Source organism: Protopterus annectens, chromosome 6.part0 (assembly GCF_019279795.1).
Source record: "Protopterus annectens isolate FY-2018-M chromosome 6.part0, PAN1.0, whole genome shotgun sequence".
Classification (NCBI taxonomy): Eukaryota; Metazoa; Chordata; order Ceratodontiformes; family Protopteridae; genus Protopterus; species Protopterus annectens.
Window position 1 is genome coordinate 268,478,666 of NC_056737.1, and position 19,226 is coordinate 268,497,891.

General features: G+C 40.8%; 1 protein-coding gene across 5 annotated transcripts in view; it reads right to left on the bottom strand.

The window, feature by feature from the left end:
- Window positions 1–19,226, bottom strand: part of VPS39 (VPS39 subunit of HOPS complex) — a 1,019,836-nt gene that overhangs the window by 354,221 nt on the left and 646,389 nt on the right. For all 5 annotated transcript variants that reach the window (XM_044074020.1, XM_044074018.1, XM_044074019.1 and 2 more), the window contains exon 8: window positions 10,587–10,770. In XM_044074020.1, coding sequence (XP_043929955.1) covers window positions 10,587–10,770 — 184 coding nt within the window. The remainder of the gene's footprint in view (window positions 1–10,586; window positions 10,771–19,226) is intronic.

The window sequence follows — 19,226 nt, forward strand, 5'->3', positions numbered from 1 at the left end:
GGACTATGCGAATTGTGACACTAGTGGTACAGTGTACATAGGGCTTTGTGACCATTGTGAAGCATTCTATGTAGGTAAATCAGAAAGAAAGTTTAAAAACAATCTATGAGCATAACTATGAAATTAGAACAAAATGTGCCAAGAATGCTCTTTACAGACACACAATAAGCTGTCAAGAAGGTAAATTCAAATTATTTGTATTGGAAGTAATTTCAAAGGACATAAGAGGAGGTCCATGGCAGACTTCCAATGAATACAAAGAACTACTGTGGCAACTATCCCTGGAAGCTACTAGATGTCCAGGTCTGAATGATGCAGTCTCTCCTGCCCCAGTTTTAAAGTTAAGGGCTGCAAAGCTCTACTGATTCTGAAAAAATGTATCCCTTTATGTACATTAACTTTATAAATATATATATATATTTTTTTTTTTGTTAAATGTAAAACTACTTACCCTAGGACAAAGCTAAGGACTGCAACATCAAAAGTGTATGCGCAAAAATGTATTTTGGTTCAAAAAGAGAAAAAAGAAAATGCATGTCTTTTACTAGATTACTGTTGGAACCATTTATCTAAAAAGCACCTGTATAGGATTTTAATTCTTTCTTTGGACACAAGATGGTGGTATTGTATGGAAAAATAGTTTGTTTTTATAAGTTTTTTTAACATGTATAAAACTAAACTGTATTTGTATTTATTTATATTTATATATTTAAATCTATTAGAGTTTAAAGAATGTATTGTGGATATTTATATATGTATGTATGTGTTTAGAACTGTTTTAAAGGACTGGTTTAAAGGAATTTTAAAAAATGTTTTATAGGGCTGAACATCTATTAAGTACATGTGACCACATTAAGAATATACACAAATTGGATAGCAGTATTAATTAAGTGGAGGGTATTTTAGTGGAAGAATTGTAAAAGGTATGCATTTCTGTTTCATCTGAGGAAGTCATCAGAGGACGAAAACGCATCTGTGTTGATAACAGCGTTTATGGTTTTATTCTGAAGAAAGTGTGTTTCAATAAAGCTTGTTCGTGTGGAAAATACCAGTGGAGTCGTGCCTTGGTGGAATTGCTCTATTTTCTCTTGGTTTTGGCTGCTTCTACTGTGCAATTTACTTTCCTGTTCACTTTGGCTGTTGAAATTTTAAATATTCAAACTGCTGAACAAATTTGCGTGTGGGTGTGTAGTTTACAACTATTGCTTTTGTTTTATCTTCATTAATTTTGTATCCAAAAGACTTGAAACTGTCTCAGAATGTTCCATTAACACCAAAATGTCCTTTTCTAGTTTTACCAAGTGTAAAATAATATCACCTGCAAATAAAGCGAACATTTTCTTTATTACCATGTGACAATGTGAGGTACTGCCAGCTATGCCAGGAGACGTACGGCAGTGGATGTTTAACATGTGCAAGCACAGCTAGCTGGAATTTAGTACAGAATTATATGTTATTTGAATATCAAACCTATTTTGTACAGATGCTTGTGTTGAAAATGTATTTGTAAAGTTGCTTGTGTCAAAAATATATCAACACAGTGTCCTGCTGGACAGTGGAAGGAATATACATGTAATATTGTAACTGTTGAAATGTATAAATTGCAACAAAGGATACTGGAAGAGAAGGGTTAATCTCAGTCCAGCTAACTTTGACAATAGTTTGGCATTAAATTACCTAGCTTAGGCCATAAAGATTGTATCTTACAGTTCTTAATGCAGCTGCAGACAAAAAGTCTGTACTAGGAAGCTTTCTGTATTGTCTTTGGGGTGAACTCATTGCTACTCAGGAAAGGTGGAGGTTTGAAATTGTTTCATGACTTCCAGAAGCTGCAACAGATCTTAGCAAGCTCTATGGGTGTGTATTATTGACACACATGTGCTAAATCCTGGCAGCTTATAGCCAAGGGGGTAGCATAGGAACCAGAAATCAGATGACTAGATGTATGTGATGTCATCCTCTAATCCATCACTACAAATAATGTTTTAATACTAAGTGAGACTGAAGTCTCAAGACAACCTGTTTTTGGAACCTGACAAAGAAGGACCACTCACCTACTTCATCTTGCCTTGCTCTAGTAAGTGAACCAGGGAACAATAATTCAAACTCTACCATCTTGTTATATTTTCCTTTCTAGGGCCCCCAGATACATCCTCACTGCTGAAAATCAAATTCCAGTCACACCTATAAGTAATATTCCCTGCAGAAAGGTAATTATTTTTCCCAAAATGTTCTTAATCTCCATTGTGGCAGTTTTAGGTGGAATATAAATACATGCTAGCATAATCCTCCTTCCTTACCAACAGCATCTTACTACTAGAAATCCACCATTATCTTTTTTGTTCCTTCTTTGGTTCATAGGTAGGTACTACACTATTGCCCCAAGGGATTATGTAAGTCTAGCCAACAGGATTCCCTGGATTTTGCCACCCAAGAAGGTTATTTTCCTGTGCCCCAGTCGAGCAGGGCCACAAAAGTGATCCCTGCGGTGAATTTCCTATTTCCCATCCACTCATCAAATTTTTCTTGAAGAGTTCTAGTGAGGAACTCTGCTTGACATAGACAGGTAGCTTGTTCCAGAGTATGGGAAGTCTCTGGGACAGGAATCTATCCCTCCAGCATGTCTATTTATTGTGGTGACAATGTTTAAGTCTCTAGAGCATGTAGCTTGGAGGGATTGGGATTTCTTTAGGTGTAGCATGTCCAACAGCTCTGGATTTGACATAGCTTTGTATGTTAGGCAGAGATCACCTCAGAGTAGGTGATATGCTATGGAGTAAAGCATATCGCCTACTCTGAGGTGAGTAGGCGATATGCTATGGAGTAAAGCTGGTGGTTTTTGAGAGTCAGCGTAGGGCATCTGTTTGAGTCCCATAATCCTCTTTGTGAGGTATTTTTGTGGCCTTTCCAGCTGTTGCAGATGTCTTGTGAGGTACATTCCAAAAGGGGCGATGTACTCAATAATGGGTCTAATGAGAGCTGAGTAGAGGGGAAAAATTACCTCTTTTTTCCTGGATGAGAACCCTTTTGTGATGAGGTGTGCCATGTAGAAGGGTGATGTGATTATCAAAGGAAAGACTGCTGTCCACCTGAGTCCCAAGGTCTCTTATCACACCTTTGGCATTGAGTGGACTGCCACCTATGTGGTAGTTCATGAGTACAGAGTTTTTACCAAAGGGGGTGACAATGCACTTTTTGGCACTGAGCTTGAAGTCATGGCTCTGACACCAGGCATCAGTCTCAGTGAGGCCCTTCTGTAAGATGTCCACGTCGTTTGGGGACTCAGCTATGGCACCTAATTTGCAGTCATCTGCAAAGTTCATCAGCCAGAGGCCCTCTGTGTTAGCCCGTACTTTAGAGAAGTAGATCCCAAACAGGAGAGGACCCAAGACTGAACCCTGTGTTACTCCACTTGTCACAGGTTTGAAGTCAAGATTTGGAGTCTGCAACTATTACAGTGTGGGTTCTGTCAGTGAGCCAGTTGGCAACCCATCTTGTGCTGTATGGATTTATACCCAGTTTAGTGAGTTTATCTATGATTTCAGAATGGGGGATGGTGTTGAAAGCCTTGGCGAGGTCAAGATAGGCTGTGTGAACTGCCTTACCCTCGTCTACGGCTTTGATGACGGTTTCAAATAAGTCGATCAGGTTCAGGAGACATAATCTGCCCTTCACAAACCCGAACTGGGTGGGGTCCAGAGTTTGGAGGTTACCAATGTCTTTGTTTATGAGTTCCATGATGATACGTTCCATGGCCTTGCAAACCAGGCTTGTCAAGCTAATAGGGCAATAGTTCCCGGGGTCCGTGGTGGCTCCCCCTTTGTGGAGTGGTATAACTGTTGCTATGCACCATTCAGTGGATATAAAGCCTGTCGTGAGATGGGGGGCAGTTCATTCTGACATTCATGCAGAACGAAGCCTGGGATGTTGTCCGGTCCCATGGATGCTGTGTTCTTGGCTTTGAAGAGTGCAGTTTTTACCTGCTCAATTGTGATTGCAGGGGCACTGCATTCTTCCTGTATGGATATGGGCTTTTTAGGGGATGAGGGGGGTTAAGGTAGTAGTGAACCTATCAGCCAGGATGTTGGCGATATCAATTGGTTCCGTAATTTTCATGCCATTGTGCTGTAAGTCAGAGCAGAACTGGGTTTTTCCATTGAGATTCTCGACATAGCTATAGAATGCTTTGTGGTTGCCCTTAGAGTCAGTGGCAATCTTGTTTTCACTGCTGGCTTTGGAGGATCTTATGAGGGATCTCAGCTTCTTACTGAGGCTTACCAGGGAGTTCCTCAAATCATGGGATTTTACTCTCTTTTGCAACAGTTTCTTCCTTCTGTTGTAGTTTGTTTATAGCAGGGGAGCACCAGATTGGCTTCCTTTTTTTGGAGGACAGCATCTTGGTTCTGTTAGGGATAGCACAATCCATGCACTGGTGTAAGTGTTTACAGAGTGCATTTGTATAAGATTCAGCAGTCGTAAATGCAGTGTCTATCTGCATGGGTGTCGTGAAGTTAGCCATTCTGTCTTAAGAAGCATGAAGCTGGTCTCCTTAATGGGGGGTGGGCTGGGATGTGGATATCTATGGTGATTAGCTTATGGTGGGATCTGACAAACGAGGAGTTGACTTTAGGTGTGGAACACCAGTCACTCATGTTGGTAATGACTAGGTCTAGGATATTATTGCCCCTGGTGGGGGTGTGGATAAGTTGATCCAGGGCATTGGAGTTTATGAATTCTAGAAAGCACTGAGCAAGGGAGTTGGTACATGAGTAGTTTTCCCAGTTAATGGTGGGGTAGTTGAAATCGCCCATTATTACGGTGTTTGGTTGAATCCTAATATTTTCTAGTATATCAAGAAAAGAGGAGTGGGAAGCCTGGGGCATGGTGGGAGATCTGTAGCAAGCTACAATATGGATTGCAGTTTTACCCAGTGTTAGTTGCACTTGGATCATTTCGGATGCATTATGTTGGGCAACTAGCCTGGAAGTGTAGTTATTCCTAATGAATATGGACACACCTCCACCCTCGGTGTTCTGGTCCTGGTTAGATGGCCGAAAGGCATGGTTATGAGTTATATCCTGGTAATGCAGGGGTGCCTCTCTGGAGCCTTGAACCAAGTTTCAGTCACTGCACAGACATTGATGTTCTCCATTTTAAGGAGTGCCGCAAGTGAGTGCATTTTGAGGTTTAGACTTCTAGCACTGAGTAGCATTACCCTCAGTATTTGCTTGGCTGTATCAGTTAGGGTGGTGGGTTTGTCATTTGAACCTTGCCTAAAAAAGGCACTATAGGGGTGGCAAGAGCCTTAGCCAGTATCCGGAATCCCAGGGGCGACAGGTGCAGGCCATCCCTGGCAAAGCATTGTGGCCTGTCAACCATGTTGTTCTTAGGCAGACAGATACTGGATCCCCTTAGAATGATACCAGAATGTTAGCCTATTGCTGAAGTCAATCATTTTGTCCTTGTACTGCGGTATCCTTCTGGGCTAAGGTAGGATGCTACTCAAGGCTAGGGTCATACCTGCCTGGATTACAAGATCGGAGAGCTCCTCCATGTCTCTTTTCATGTGGACCAGGGAGGTATGTCTCAGGTCGTTCACACCAACATGGACAATGAATTTGTCACACTTGTACTTGTTGTGGAGTGACCGGAGTGTGTGGGTTATGTGGCAGATCCTGGCACTTGACAGACAGCTAACAGTAACCTTCTCCTTGTCTATTCTGGTGAGTGAAACATCAGTGTGCCTGACTATAGAGTCACCTATGACTAATGTACCTAACACATTAGTCATCTATGACTAATGTGTTAGGTACGTTGTTTTGCCTTATGAGCTGTGGTTGAGCGGCACATTGAGTCTATGTGTTATGTGTCTTTTGCGTTGTGATGAGGGGTGGAGGTTGCTTGCATTTCTGCTTTGGAGATCTCTATTGCTTCAGCAGATTCTTACTGAAAGCCTCCGAGAATGTTTTTGTGTGTCTATGTCTGGGTTCTGGTGGTGTAGGTATAGTGGGACTATAACTGGTAAGTTCAGTCTTGGGTTGAGAGAGCTTTGCCTCCAGTTTGGCTAGATAAATGCATCTCTCACAGGTTGTAGTGTTGGGTGGTAGGAGGAGAGGGTTGTCAGTGTACATGAGGCAATTGCTACATTGCCCCAAGATGCCCAGATTCATCAGTTAGACAGGAGAAAACACCAGGAGCTGTCCCTTGGACATGCCTGGGTAATCAATTTTTTCCTCTAGACAAGTGAGGGAAGTACTAGAGCTGTTTCATTGAAGACAAGTGAGGGAAGTAAGTACTAGAGCTGTTTCCTCAAAGTAACTTGAGGAAGATATGTACAAAAACTGTTAACCACTAGGTAATGAGAAAGGTTGAGTGCTTCAGTAATTTGTTGCTTATTTAGTGCTTGCAGCAGTTCTGAACCGGTGATGAGCATGGAGAGATATTCCTATCACTATAATTAATACAAGTACAACAATTTTCCTTTGTTCTAGATATTCTGATGAATAACCATCTTGAAATGTTTTCTTTATCAAACTCGTATGATCAGTTCTTTCCGAATATGTCTCTTACAGAATAGCTATTTGTACTCTACGTTTTAATATAGTTCGCTACTCTTTCTTTTTTGTATATACCTGGGAGACCATTCACAATAAAAGATAATATGGAAAGTGTTGCAATTATGATAAGAAGTTATTATTCCCATCAGTTATGTATAACAGCTTTTTAAAAAGATGTCTACAGTCAGCTTTGGTGTTACATGCATACACTAATGTTTATCAAGTTGATCTTTTATACAGTTGTTTCTTATCATATCCATTTGAATTTATGTTGCATCTTACAAGACTTTTTGTTTTAATGAAAGCCCTCAAACAAAAAAAACACACATCCAGAACATCTCCATAATCTATTAATGTAATACAAACACACAAAACTATGTACATCTTAAAATAATGAAGTTTAACCTTCCTAACAGGAACAACTGTCCCTGATTGATAACTGCACTCACTTATCGTACCCATCATTGATTATAATGCCATATTCGGCATGTACCTGACCAGACATATGCAACAACTGGAATGCCCACATGGGTTCCTTATGGGGAGAATCCAGGGTATAAACCTATAAATCCCTATGTCACAAGATGGGTTGCCAACTGGCTCACTGACAGAACCCACATTGCAAAAGTTGCAGACTCCAAATCTGACTTCAAACCAGTGACAAGTGGAGTATCACAGGGTTCAGTCCTGGGACCTCTCCTGTTTGATATCTACTCTGAAGTATAGGCTAACACAGAAGGCCTTTGGCTAACGAAGTTCTCAGATGACTGCAAACTAGGAACCATAGTCGAATCCACAAATGATGTGGACATCCTACAGAAGGGCCTCACTGAGACAGATGCCTGGTATCAGAGCCATGGCCTCAAGCTCAATGCCAAAAAAGTGTACTGTCATCCCCTTTGGTAAAAACTCTGTACCCATGAACTACCACATAGGCGGCAGTCTACTTAACACTGAAAGTGTGATAAGAGACCTTGGGACCCAGGTAGACAGTAGTCTCTTTCTGTGATAACTATATCGCCATAGTAGTTAGGAAATCCTTCTATGTGGCACACCTCATCACAAAAGGGTTCCCATCTAGGAAAAAAGAGGTCATGGTTCCACTCTACTCGACACTCAGACACATTATAAAGTACAACGCCCCTTTTGGAATGTACCTCACAAGACATCTGCAGTAGCTGGAAAGGCAACAGAAGTACCTCACAAACAGGATTACTGGCCTCAAACAAATGCCCTACACTGACAGTCATAAAAAACTCCAGCTTTACTCCGTAGCATATCACCTTCTCCGAAGTGATCTCTGCCTAACATATAAAGCTATGTCAAACCCAGAGCTGTTGGACATGCTACACCTAAAGAAATCCCAATCCCTCCGACCTACATGCTCTAGGGACCTAAACCTTGTCACCACAATAAACAGGACATGCTGGAGGGATAGATTCCTGTCCCAGAGACTTCCCATACTCTGGAATAAGCTACCCATCAAGCAAAGTTCCTCATTAGCACTCTTCAAGAAAATTCTTGATGAGTGGATGGGAAATAGGAATTACACCCCGTGGATCACTTCTGGGGCTCTGCTCGACAGGGGCACAGGAAAATTACTTTCTTGGCTGGCGTAAGCCAGGGAACCTTGTTGGCCAGGCTTACTTAGGCCCTTGGGCTGATAGCCTAGTTCCTACCTATGAACCTATAAACGCATTGTCCTACATGGCTCACCTTAAAGTCCTCTATCTATACTTGGCCACCTAGGTTACTGGGAGACGATCTATGCCTGGTATACAAGGCATCCTCAGATCCATCTCTGATGGACATTTTCCAAGATCAAAGGACTTAAATTTTGTTTGTGACATAAGACATACTGGCATGACAGATGTGTCTCATGAGATCCCACTCTCTGGAACAGACTCCATCATCCATGTGAAGAAGAGCACATCCCTAATCCTATTTAAGTGTATCCCTGACCAATGGATGGGAGACTCGAAATTCACTGTCTCTCACAGACAGAGAGACAGTAATGCCCAAACTAACATACCCCCTCCCAATGAACACCCATGATACATGCACACATAAAAGGTTGGGTTGCATGAATAGGCTTATAAAGGCCCTGTTGGTCATTAGCCTAGTATACCTATGAACCTATTAATTTGTAAGAAGGTGCTGGAAGCACTCTCTCTGTTTTTGATGTCCTCTGGACTGGTAAGCAGACTGTTGCTGGTATCCCTTACAAATGGTATCTTATGACTATCTTCTCCATTTTTCTTTTTCCAGCAACCTAATAGAGTTTCTTTGAGCCATCTGCTCAACCACTTTCCAGAAACTGATAGAATGCCTCTGGCACCTTATTCTTTGCTATTGTGACTATTTCTTTTAGCCTCTTTTTTAGTCAGCAGATATTTCTTCTTAACCCAGACAAATTTTCTACTTCCCACTTTTTTCCCCACACTCATTTTTTTCAATAACGTCCTGGACTTCCGCGTTTACCACAAGCTTCCTTACTTCTCTTATTGCAATATCTATCTCAGCCACATACCTGTTCCATACTTTCAACACGTGCTGTTTTGAGATGATTCCACTCTTCTTCAACTTCACTTACTTTCTCTCCCTCCTGAGGTGGTAGAGCCCTGAGTATTTCCTTGAACTTTTGTATTTTTGCTCCAATAAACTTCCAGGTCTTTAGCTTAGTCTCTGATAACCTTACAGCCTTCTCTGACCACTGCTTGCAGATGGATTTTGGCCACTAGTGGTTTATGCTGTGGGCCAGATGTTTCACTGGAGATGGGTTTTACCTCAATACCCTTTCTTTGTTAGGAAGAAATCTACCTTAGCTGCATGCTAACCACTCTTGTATGTGACTGTCTCTCTTGGTTAACCACATGTTGGCCACCATCATGGCACTTAGAGAAGTATAAAATAGCCTGTACTTATTTATGTGTTAGCTCATCCATGTGGACCCAGGCAATCCTCATATCTTGCTTTGTTTGTCTCAATACGAGTACTCAGGTCCCCCATTATCAACATTAACTCAAGTTGACCTACGTTACTTAGTAGGTCCTTCAACTGCTGTCTAAATGCACACTTTTCCTTGCCATCACAAACTTGCTGTGGGAGACAGGGTAGTATTTATTATCATAACATGTACTTAAATTGGAGTCAGACTGCCATGAGTCTATCACTAACTTTGATGACACGCCTCACTGTCTTCAGAAGTCTCTCCCCAGAGCTGAAGACTTCTGTGAAACCACGGTAATGTCATTGCGATTGATGACTCCTTGAATAGTAGAATGGATATTCATCTCATCAGGATTTTATGGAAAGAGTAATGAACATATGACATTTAAAAGGTGATGATGACAATACACAAGTGGGTACAGAAATAACTTCTCATTTTGATAAGGTAAGATGCTCTATATGCAGATATACATACACAGCTGAGAAAGAGTTAAGAGCTCCATCTCAAATCAAACTAGGCTCTCTGGAATATAGTTCTGTAATGCTACCAGTCATAACAATGAAACAACTGGAGAACTGCATATTCCTTTAAAACTTTAATCGGGGGCTACATAACTGCTTGGTATACCAAACGACTGTGCCCTTTAATCTTTATGCAGCATTTCTCTCTTCCAACCAGCCCCCCACCTTACTACCCAGGCACCAAAGACATCCATTCATGTACAACAATATTAATTACAATAATAATAATAATAATAATAATAAAAAATCCCTCCAGAAAACAGGAAATCCCACTTAAGTGAACCCTGCCCAAGTTCTTAGCAACCAGTTTTTGAACGTTTTCTCCTAAACCCAACCCAAAGTGTGCAATGCACACAGTGAACAATGCCTCTAGACTACTACTAGAGTGACCCACTGCCTTTGATTCCAATGTTCACTGTACCTCTAAGACAACAAGAAAATATATAACTAATGATACACTTGCAAAATTCACTTTAAAATACCTCTATCACTGCAGAATTAAATGTTAGCCATATTATTATTATTATATATAACCAAAAATGAAAACATGCAGCTTACCCATGGCTGTGGGAATATCAGTCCAGTTCAAGGCACATTTCTGAGTGCAGACACCGTCTTCATTTAAAACCACAGTGAGGTCATCTTGCCCAACTGCCACCTTCCTGTCTGCCAGTGGCGCAACCAATGGTTCCAACTGTTTTCCTGTTGGAAAGAGTTCTTTGATTGACCCCTTTCCATCTACCTGGCAGGAAATCAAAGACAAAGAAATCACTCCAAGTACAAAAATAAATGGAAGAACTAAAAACACTTCAATGGCCCTATAGAAGGAGACGACCTACCCTGCAAAGACAATTCTAAATTCTTCTATGACAATCTGTACCCACAATGACCAAATACAATTATCTACCCATAATACACCAGTTTAACCATCAACCCAGGTTGAGATAACCAGTCCTCCCTCTCTTTATCAGCGAGTGTTGGGTTCAGGCACCTAGCCAGCATGACATTTTCCTGTAGTACATTTGGTTGGGGACACATGGCTGAAATGACATTTGGCTGCAGAGAAATACGGCTGTTGTGAATTCCCTGAGGGCAAACAGAAGAATGCAGTGCCATGCCCACAACTTCAACAACCAAATGCCCAGGAGGGAAATAATGTCCATGGCTCACAAGGCAGCATAAGACAGCAGGCAGTATGGCAGGCATCAGCAGTAGGCTGGTCAGTGGACATGTCAATGGTAGTAAAAATGCAGTGCACAATTGCAGCACCTTTATAAGCGGTGCGTGTGAACCACTCCCACAGCATCTAGAGAACATCACCTAAAATGCATACTGGAGCCTAAATGTGACTACACTAGCATGTGGGACATTCTCCATGCTGTTGCACACTTCTACATGTTGTAGTTACATAAACATGTACTGTACACTGAGCACAACACTCATTAGTTCTTCTGCCACCATGCACTTGGTCGTTACAGTTGTAGGCAAGGCAGTGTGTGCTTCTCTTTGCCTGCAGGGAATTCACAAAAAGCCATATTTATCTGCAGCTAAATATCACTTTAGCGATGTGTCCCCAACCAAATGTACCACAGGGAAATGTCTCGCTGCCTAGGAGCCTGAACCCGGGAGTGTTCCTCAAGATAAGGATGCATCTGGTCTTGCCCCCTATCACTGGTGACATTCTCTTATCATCCCCGGTCTCTCTTGATCAGAAACTTCATACAGTTGAGGAGATAATCAATACTATCACAGAAAAAAATATCTATGAGCCTCTTGCACATAGTAATATCCCTCCTAAGTACAGCCTAAGTCCCAAGGCATTTTATGAAACTCTTGTCTGCCTGGGATCTCTATAGCACCAATGGCCATATACAGCAAGAGCTGCTGTTGGGCAGTTGAGGCATCTTTTTCAAGCTTTCTTTCCAGCAATGGAAACTTATGTGCTGACCAATACTGGAGTTATCACAAATGAAAATCCAGTCAATGCAATGAGGGTCTGTCCCAACTTCATCAAAAAACATTAATTCTTTCCTTTTCTTCCAATAAACATTTCTTCCAGTGAGAAGATATTGTATTAAAAACATCATTACAATAACAAGTGGCTGCCAAGTGATAAAAAAAAGTTGTATTATGTATATGTCTATCAACCATGTATCAGATACTCTGTCAGAGAACCAATTAGTACACTTCTCATTCCTATACAATATTCTACACAGGTTGTCGGATAATTCTCTAGTACTTTTTGATAAACCCAAACATTCCCACTCCCAGAAGTAGATGTCCCTAAATGCCCTATATACCTGAATAAGGATTTGTCTTCGCTATCTATAAGGGATACTGTACAAGTTCAGATATTTTAGTCTTTCATAATAACTTAGATTTTAACATCCATGGATGTCCTTGGTATATTTCCGCTGTACTCTTTCCAGTTTACTCATGCTTGTCTTCTTACAGGGTTTCCATATATTCCATACTCAAGTTTGGGTCTAATGTAACTAACAAACAATGACTTCATCATTTTTTATTTCCTAGACTTTATAATTTTTTTTATACAAGCTATAGTTCTACAACTATCATTATACAATGCTCCCCCATTACTATTCCAAAACGTGCACGCTGATTGGCCATTATAAATCCCACAATATACCAACAGAGAAAGGTCCGGTTGCCTGGACTTTTTTCCGTTGGTATAAAGTGTCCAAAACATTCTTTTTTTAATAACTAACACAAAAAGGAAAAAAAAAACAGCGACTGCCTTTTCTCCGTTGCTTCTGTTTCAAAGCATTGATGTACTGGGTATGCATAGGAACGCAAGTCCCATACGCATGCGCAGTACATCAACACAAGAAAGCAGTATACCACCACCGGTGGAAGAACAGTAATGCGCCGTTATACAAAGACATTATTTAAGAAAAGTATTTTTTTTCTTAAATAATGTCACTGTATAATAGCAATGATCGAATCCGTGGTTGTGGTATATTGAAATTTACCAACGGTTGGCTTTATTTAATCACTCGGGCTTCGCCCTCATGATTAAACCATACCAACCATAGGTAAATTTTCAATATACCACACCACATTGTCGGTTATTGTTTAATTAACCAATTGGTTGATATGATTAGAAAAACTCATAGCTGAATCTACCCATATACCCAGGTCCTTAAATGAGTCTACAGTTTCAATCACTGTGTGCTGTATTAAATGTTCACCTTTCATTTTATGCCCCCCAAATCTCATATGCTTAGTTTTTGATGTATTTATCAGCATATTATTTTCCTGTCCCCAAATGGTCAATTTATTCAAGTTATTTTGCAGACATGTTTTATCTGTAACACTTGGAATTAGTTTACCCAATTTCAGATCATCTGCGAATAGACTGCAGATCACCTCAGATTAAAAAGTTAGGTCTCAAAGATACAATCTACACAAGTAAGGGCCTAGGACAGAGCCCTGTGGGACACCCTGACTGTAACCAAGAATTTCACCTGCCCAGTTGCTGTATGATACTTGCCATGTCCTACTTGTAAGCCATGCAGCTATCCATTTTATCAAGAGTACATCAATACCTAGTTGTACTAATTTATTGATCAGTGCTTTGTGTATGACCCTCTCAAATGCTGAAGTTAAGTCTATATAAATTACATCACAGCACAATTTTTCATTCATAGCAGTTATTATATTGTTATAAAACATCATGTTACAGGTGGTAATAGATCTATTTTCAACATATGCATGCTGATAATATGGTTTTCTAGTGCCAACATATTCAGTTCTGACAATAATTTATCCAATATTACCTTCTCCATTAATTTTCCACAATATGAAAGCAGACTTAAGGATCTATATAATTCTGGGTTTGTCCTATTCCCCTTTATCTTAAAGACAGGTTGGAATGTTAAACATTAAACAATTTCTCTTTCAAAACTTTCCACATTCCATCTGCATGTCTCCAATCCTGAGGAATCTCCCCATATGTACATATGACCTAGTGAATAACAGATATAATGGTAGTGTTAAGTTCTTGCTGAAGTGTTCTCAGGTCATTGTTACTAATTCCGTCTTCTCTCTGCACTTTGTTTGGGTCCAGTTTGCACAGTTCTTTTTCGATATAATCTAATATGATACCAGTATCGGGTTAACTGTTTGTCACTAGGACAACTTATCACTCCTTTTGTGGAGTCAAACTGCTTTGCATAAGATTTTGTAAATATATCTATAATCTGTTGTGTCTGAGAATAAATTTTAGAATCTGCATACAGTTGATCAATTTGTGTGTCTTTATCCTTTCCAGATCTTTTGTATCTATAAAAAGGTTTCCTTTTATGCTCAATATCTTTATATACATTTTCTTCAAGTTTTTCTTGATCTTGTCTCACACTATACTTAATCTGTTTGCCCAGCTTACTTATTTCAGTTTGTAGTTCAACCTCTCTTCCATTTCTTATACTTTTTGTAACCTTATATAACCTTAATCAGATATCTTGTTATTATGGAAATATATCCCCCTGACATTGTATGCCTAGATCCTGATGTTAAACATTAAACAATTTCTCTCTCAAATTTTCCACATTCCATCTGCAGTTTTTCCACTGAACACCTCACTCCAATTAGTTTTACATAGTGACTGTTTTGCTTCCATATAATCTGTAATTAACCTTCTGTGCATTGGTTTAGATTTCATTCTGGCAGAATTATCTAGCGCCAAAATAAACCTTAATAACCTCAGGATCACTGCACATCAATGGTGGTAAAACTTGACTTGAAGTTACAGTAATTTCCTTGGGAACACAAACAATATCTAGTATGTTCCGACCCTGGTAGGTTTTTTTACAATCTGAAGCAATTGTCCTGAATATACTCTGAATAATTTCTTTACTAATGTTGTTGAATCAATATTATTCCAGTCCATTTCTGGTAAATTTAATTCCCCAGCTATTATTACTATTCCCTCCTGTGTTTCATGCATGAAATGTATGAATTCCTCTAGTTCATCTGCACTTGAATTTGGCAGTCTATACACTCCAACAATTGTTATATGCTCCAGGGATGTCTTTATTGTCACAGTTACACAGTCTATAGTATTGGTATTATCATTGATACATGTAATAATCACAGGTCTCATAGCTATCTTTAATCATAACACCTCCACCTGATTTTTTGTTAGAACGTCTGTTACAGTAAAAACATTTATATCCAGACAGAATTGTTTTCCAGTCATTGTTCTTTAACCATGTTTCATAAACTATAACATCAATTTTGTGGGAACGTAGCAAATATTCCAACAAAAACACTATTATTAATGCTAATAGCATTAACAACCATCAGAGATACATCGAATATTGCCATCTGTGAACTGTTACATTTTTGACCTGGCAAAACATGGGGTCAGGGACCTTGATTTTTCAGTCTACCTCTAGACATCCCACATTACAGTGTTTAGCTTTAAAATATTACATCATAGCCCTAAAGATCCTGTCAATCCTGTCAAGACTTTGCATGTCTTTTCACGTATACCCTGCTTTTTTTTTAGTCAGTCAGGCTTAATACCATTCCTTGAATTTCAATGACTATTTAAAAGGCAAACAGGGATAATCACACAGGACAGTATTCTCAGTGCCTGTTGCTTCTTTTTCTTTCTAAAGTGGCCAGTTTTCATTCTTTTGTTATGCTTGTGTTTTAGTCCTTAAACACCTCCTCTTTGTATCTATCAAAGTGGCAAATTTGAGCTGTTTGCTGCTGTGTCTGATAGTTCACAGCAGAAGACAAAGTTCATGTGCTGAGAAAGTACAGTTGTGTACACTTACCATAAATGTAGATGTTAGAGTGTTATTCACTGTTGCAGTCATTACATTTGGGTAATCCTGCTGGCAGGTTCCTCTCAGTCGGCCTGAATTCCAAAGTCCTGGGTCCTGCGTCGGCCACTGTCGCCCCTTCCCTGACATCAGGTCATCAGGGGTATAAAAGATGCGGCTGACGCCATTTTCTTTAGTTTTTCTTGCCTCAGATGTCAGGTGCCCCCTAAAAGGGTAGCCAAAATTTATATACATAGAAATACATGCACCAATGTAAACATTACCTTCATAGGTTGTATAAATCAGAGAAGGAAAGATAGGTTCCATCAGAAGAATAAGGGGGATGGCGGGTGGGTAACCTGGACTACAACAGAATGCACTCGAACATCTACATTTATGGTAAGTGTACACAAATGTACTTCTTCATGTTTCACTGCTGCAGTCATTACATTTGGGTAGAGTCCCAAAGCTATGGATGGGAGGCTGGAGCTAAACGGCATTAGGAGCGGCTATGAGGCCCTGCAGAACTGCAGTGGCAAAGCCTGCCCTGGATTTAGAGTAGAGTGGCAGACGGTAGTGCTTGGTAAAGGTGTGCACTGAACTCCAAGTAGCAGCCTCTAAAATGTCCTTGGTTGGCACTCCCCTGAGAAAGGCTGCTGAAGTGGCTGCAGCTCTGGTTGAATGTGGCCTAATGTCCTTAGGCACTGGCTTGCCATGGTGTAAGTAGCAGAAACGAATGCAGTGGCCTATCCACTTTGAAACAGTCTGCTTTGAGATAGCCTTTCATTGTGATGCTGCAGCATAAGCCACTAGTAATTGTTCTTTTAAAAGTCTTTTGGTCTGTCCAAGAAGAATCTAAGCTGTCTGTGAACGTCCAAGGAATGCAGAATTCTCTCCCCCTTGTTCTGTGGATTTGGATAAAAAGTTGGCAGATGAATAGTTTGGTTAAGAGCCACACTGGACATCACCTTAAGCATAGAAGTTGGGTTTGTCCTCGGAGAGAGCCTGTCTGGATAAAAAATGATAAAAGGTTCTACAGCCATGAGTGCCTGCTGCTCTGAAACTCACAGAAGTTATTGCTAGGAGCAGAGCTGTTTTCCAAGATAAAAACTTTATCATCGGCCATTGCAGCTGGCTCGAAAGGTGGCAGGGTGAGTTTTTGCAAGACATAGTTGAGGTCCCATGCAGGCATTGGTGATCTTCTTGGAGGCCTTAAGTTTTTGGCTCCTCTGAGGTACTGTTTTAGTAAGGGATGAGAAAAGATTGGTGGTTCTGTATTGTAATGAGCCAATATGGCAGAGGCATGAATTTTAATAGATGAAAAAGATAGACCTTTGTCCAGCATCTCAGTTAAGTATTGCAAAATCTGAGGAATATTTGGCACAGCTGTATCAGCTCCTTATGCCTGGTTCCAAACACAAAATCTCTTCCATTTTCCAGCATAAAATTTTCTAGTACTAGGTCTTCTAGCCTCCAAAATGACATCCATCACTGCTTTACTGAGAGATGTGTTTTGAATGACTAAATTATCCGCCATGCTGCCAGGTTTAAAGTCCTGAGTTGGCTGTGCAGGATCTGATTGTTTTGCTGAGACAGCAGATGAGATATCTGAGGCAAGGTCCAAGCTGGGCATTGAGACAAGCTCCTAAGAATTGGATACCAGTACTGGCTTCTCCTATCTGACCTTTAGGAGTACCTTGGGGAGGAGAGGCAGAGGGGGAAATGCGTATACTGATAGGTTTTTCCAGCTGAAAGATAGGGCGTCCCACTTTCCATGCTTGTCTGATAAATCCTTGTACAGGATCTTTTTAGTTGGTAGTTGTGAGGGGAGGCAAATAGATCTATGTCCGGGCATCCTCATTTCCTTGTTATCATGCTGAAGACTTGTGGATCCAGGTGGCACTTGTGGGGAGTCCATGAGGTTTCTGCTTAGGTCGCCTGCCAGAGTATTTTTCCTTCCTGGCAGGAATTGTGCCTGTAGGTGCACTTGGTAAGTCAATGTTGTGTCCCACAAAGTCATGGCTAGTCTGCAAAGAGGGTAAGAATGAGTGCCCCCCCTGCTTGTTTATATACCACATTACCGTGGTGTTGTCTGTCTTTATCAGAAGTTGTCCTGGATGCAGAAGGTCCTTGAAGGCTGTCAGGGCATTTTGAACTGCTAGCATCTCTTTTTGATTGATATGTAGATGCATTTGGTTTGAGGTCCATGTACCCTGAATGCATCTTCCTGCCATGTGGGCCCCCCAGGAGTAACCTGATGCATCCATTGTTAGTGTTTGCCTGGCTGGTGGTAATGTGAATGGCTGTACCTTGTTTTGGTGACAAGCCTGTGCCCACCATCGAAACTCCTGTTGCAGGCAGGGAATGAGAATAATCATAGTTTCCAGGCTGTGGCAATGTTGAGTCCAAACACTTTTTAGGTACCATTGAAGTTTCCTCATATGCAGTCTTGCATATGGAATTAGTGGGATGCAGGATGCCATGAAGCCCAAAGCCTGCAGAATTTTCTTGCAGATAACTGGGCCTTTGCTGCCAGCATTTTGAAATAGGTAGTTAGTTGCATTTGTTTGTCTAGCGTAAGATAAGCCATCTGGGCAGCTGTATTTAAGCTTGCACCTAGGAATATTATCTCTTGAGAGGGTACTAGTTTTGATTTATTTTTGTTGACTGTGTACCCTAGGCATGTTAGAAGTCTTTTCACAAATGACAGATGCTGTAGAAGAATGTCCTTGTTCTCTGCCTGAATTAGACAGTGGTCCAAGTAAGGATATATTCATACTCCTCTTTGTCTGCAGAATGCAATTACTGGTGCCAGGCACTTTGTAAAGACCCTGGGCGCAGTAGATAAGCCAAAGGGCAGTGCAGAGAATTGGTAATGCATTGAGCCAGCCTTGAAACTGAGGTATCTTCTGCGTATCTGTCTGATTGGGACATGCAGGTATGCTTCTGTTAGGTCTAAAGTCACAAGCCAAGCATTCTTGCCCAACATGGGCAGAAGTTGCTGCAAAGTCAACATCTTGAATTTTGGAATATCCAAGTATGTGTTCAAAATAGATAGGTCCAGTATTGGCCTCCAGGCCTTGTCCTTTCTGGGTACCAAGAACAGTCTTGAGTAAAATCCTTGTCCCTGCTCTTGCTCTGGTACTAGTTGAATGGCCCCCATGTGCATGAGGGATGAGACTTGTTTTTGTGCCTCTGCCCATTGATTTTTTGGCAGATCTGGCCAGCCATTTGCTTTTGGCAGGGTATGGAAATGGAACTTGTAGCCTTGTGATACGATGTTTAAGACCCACTTGTCCTGGGTTATAATGTGCCAATTTTGTGAAAAAAGTGCTAATTTTCCCCCTAAGGGGGCAACCAGGAGATAAGTGTTTAGTGCAGGCAGGGGGAAGTCATTGGGACTGTT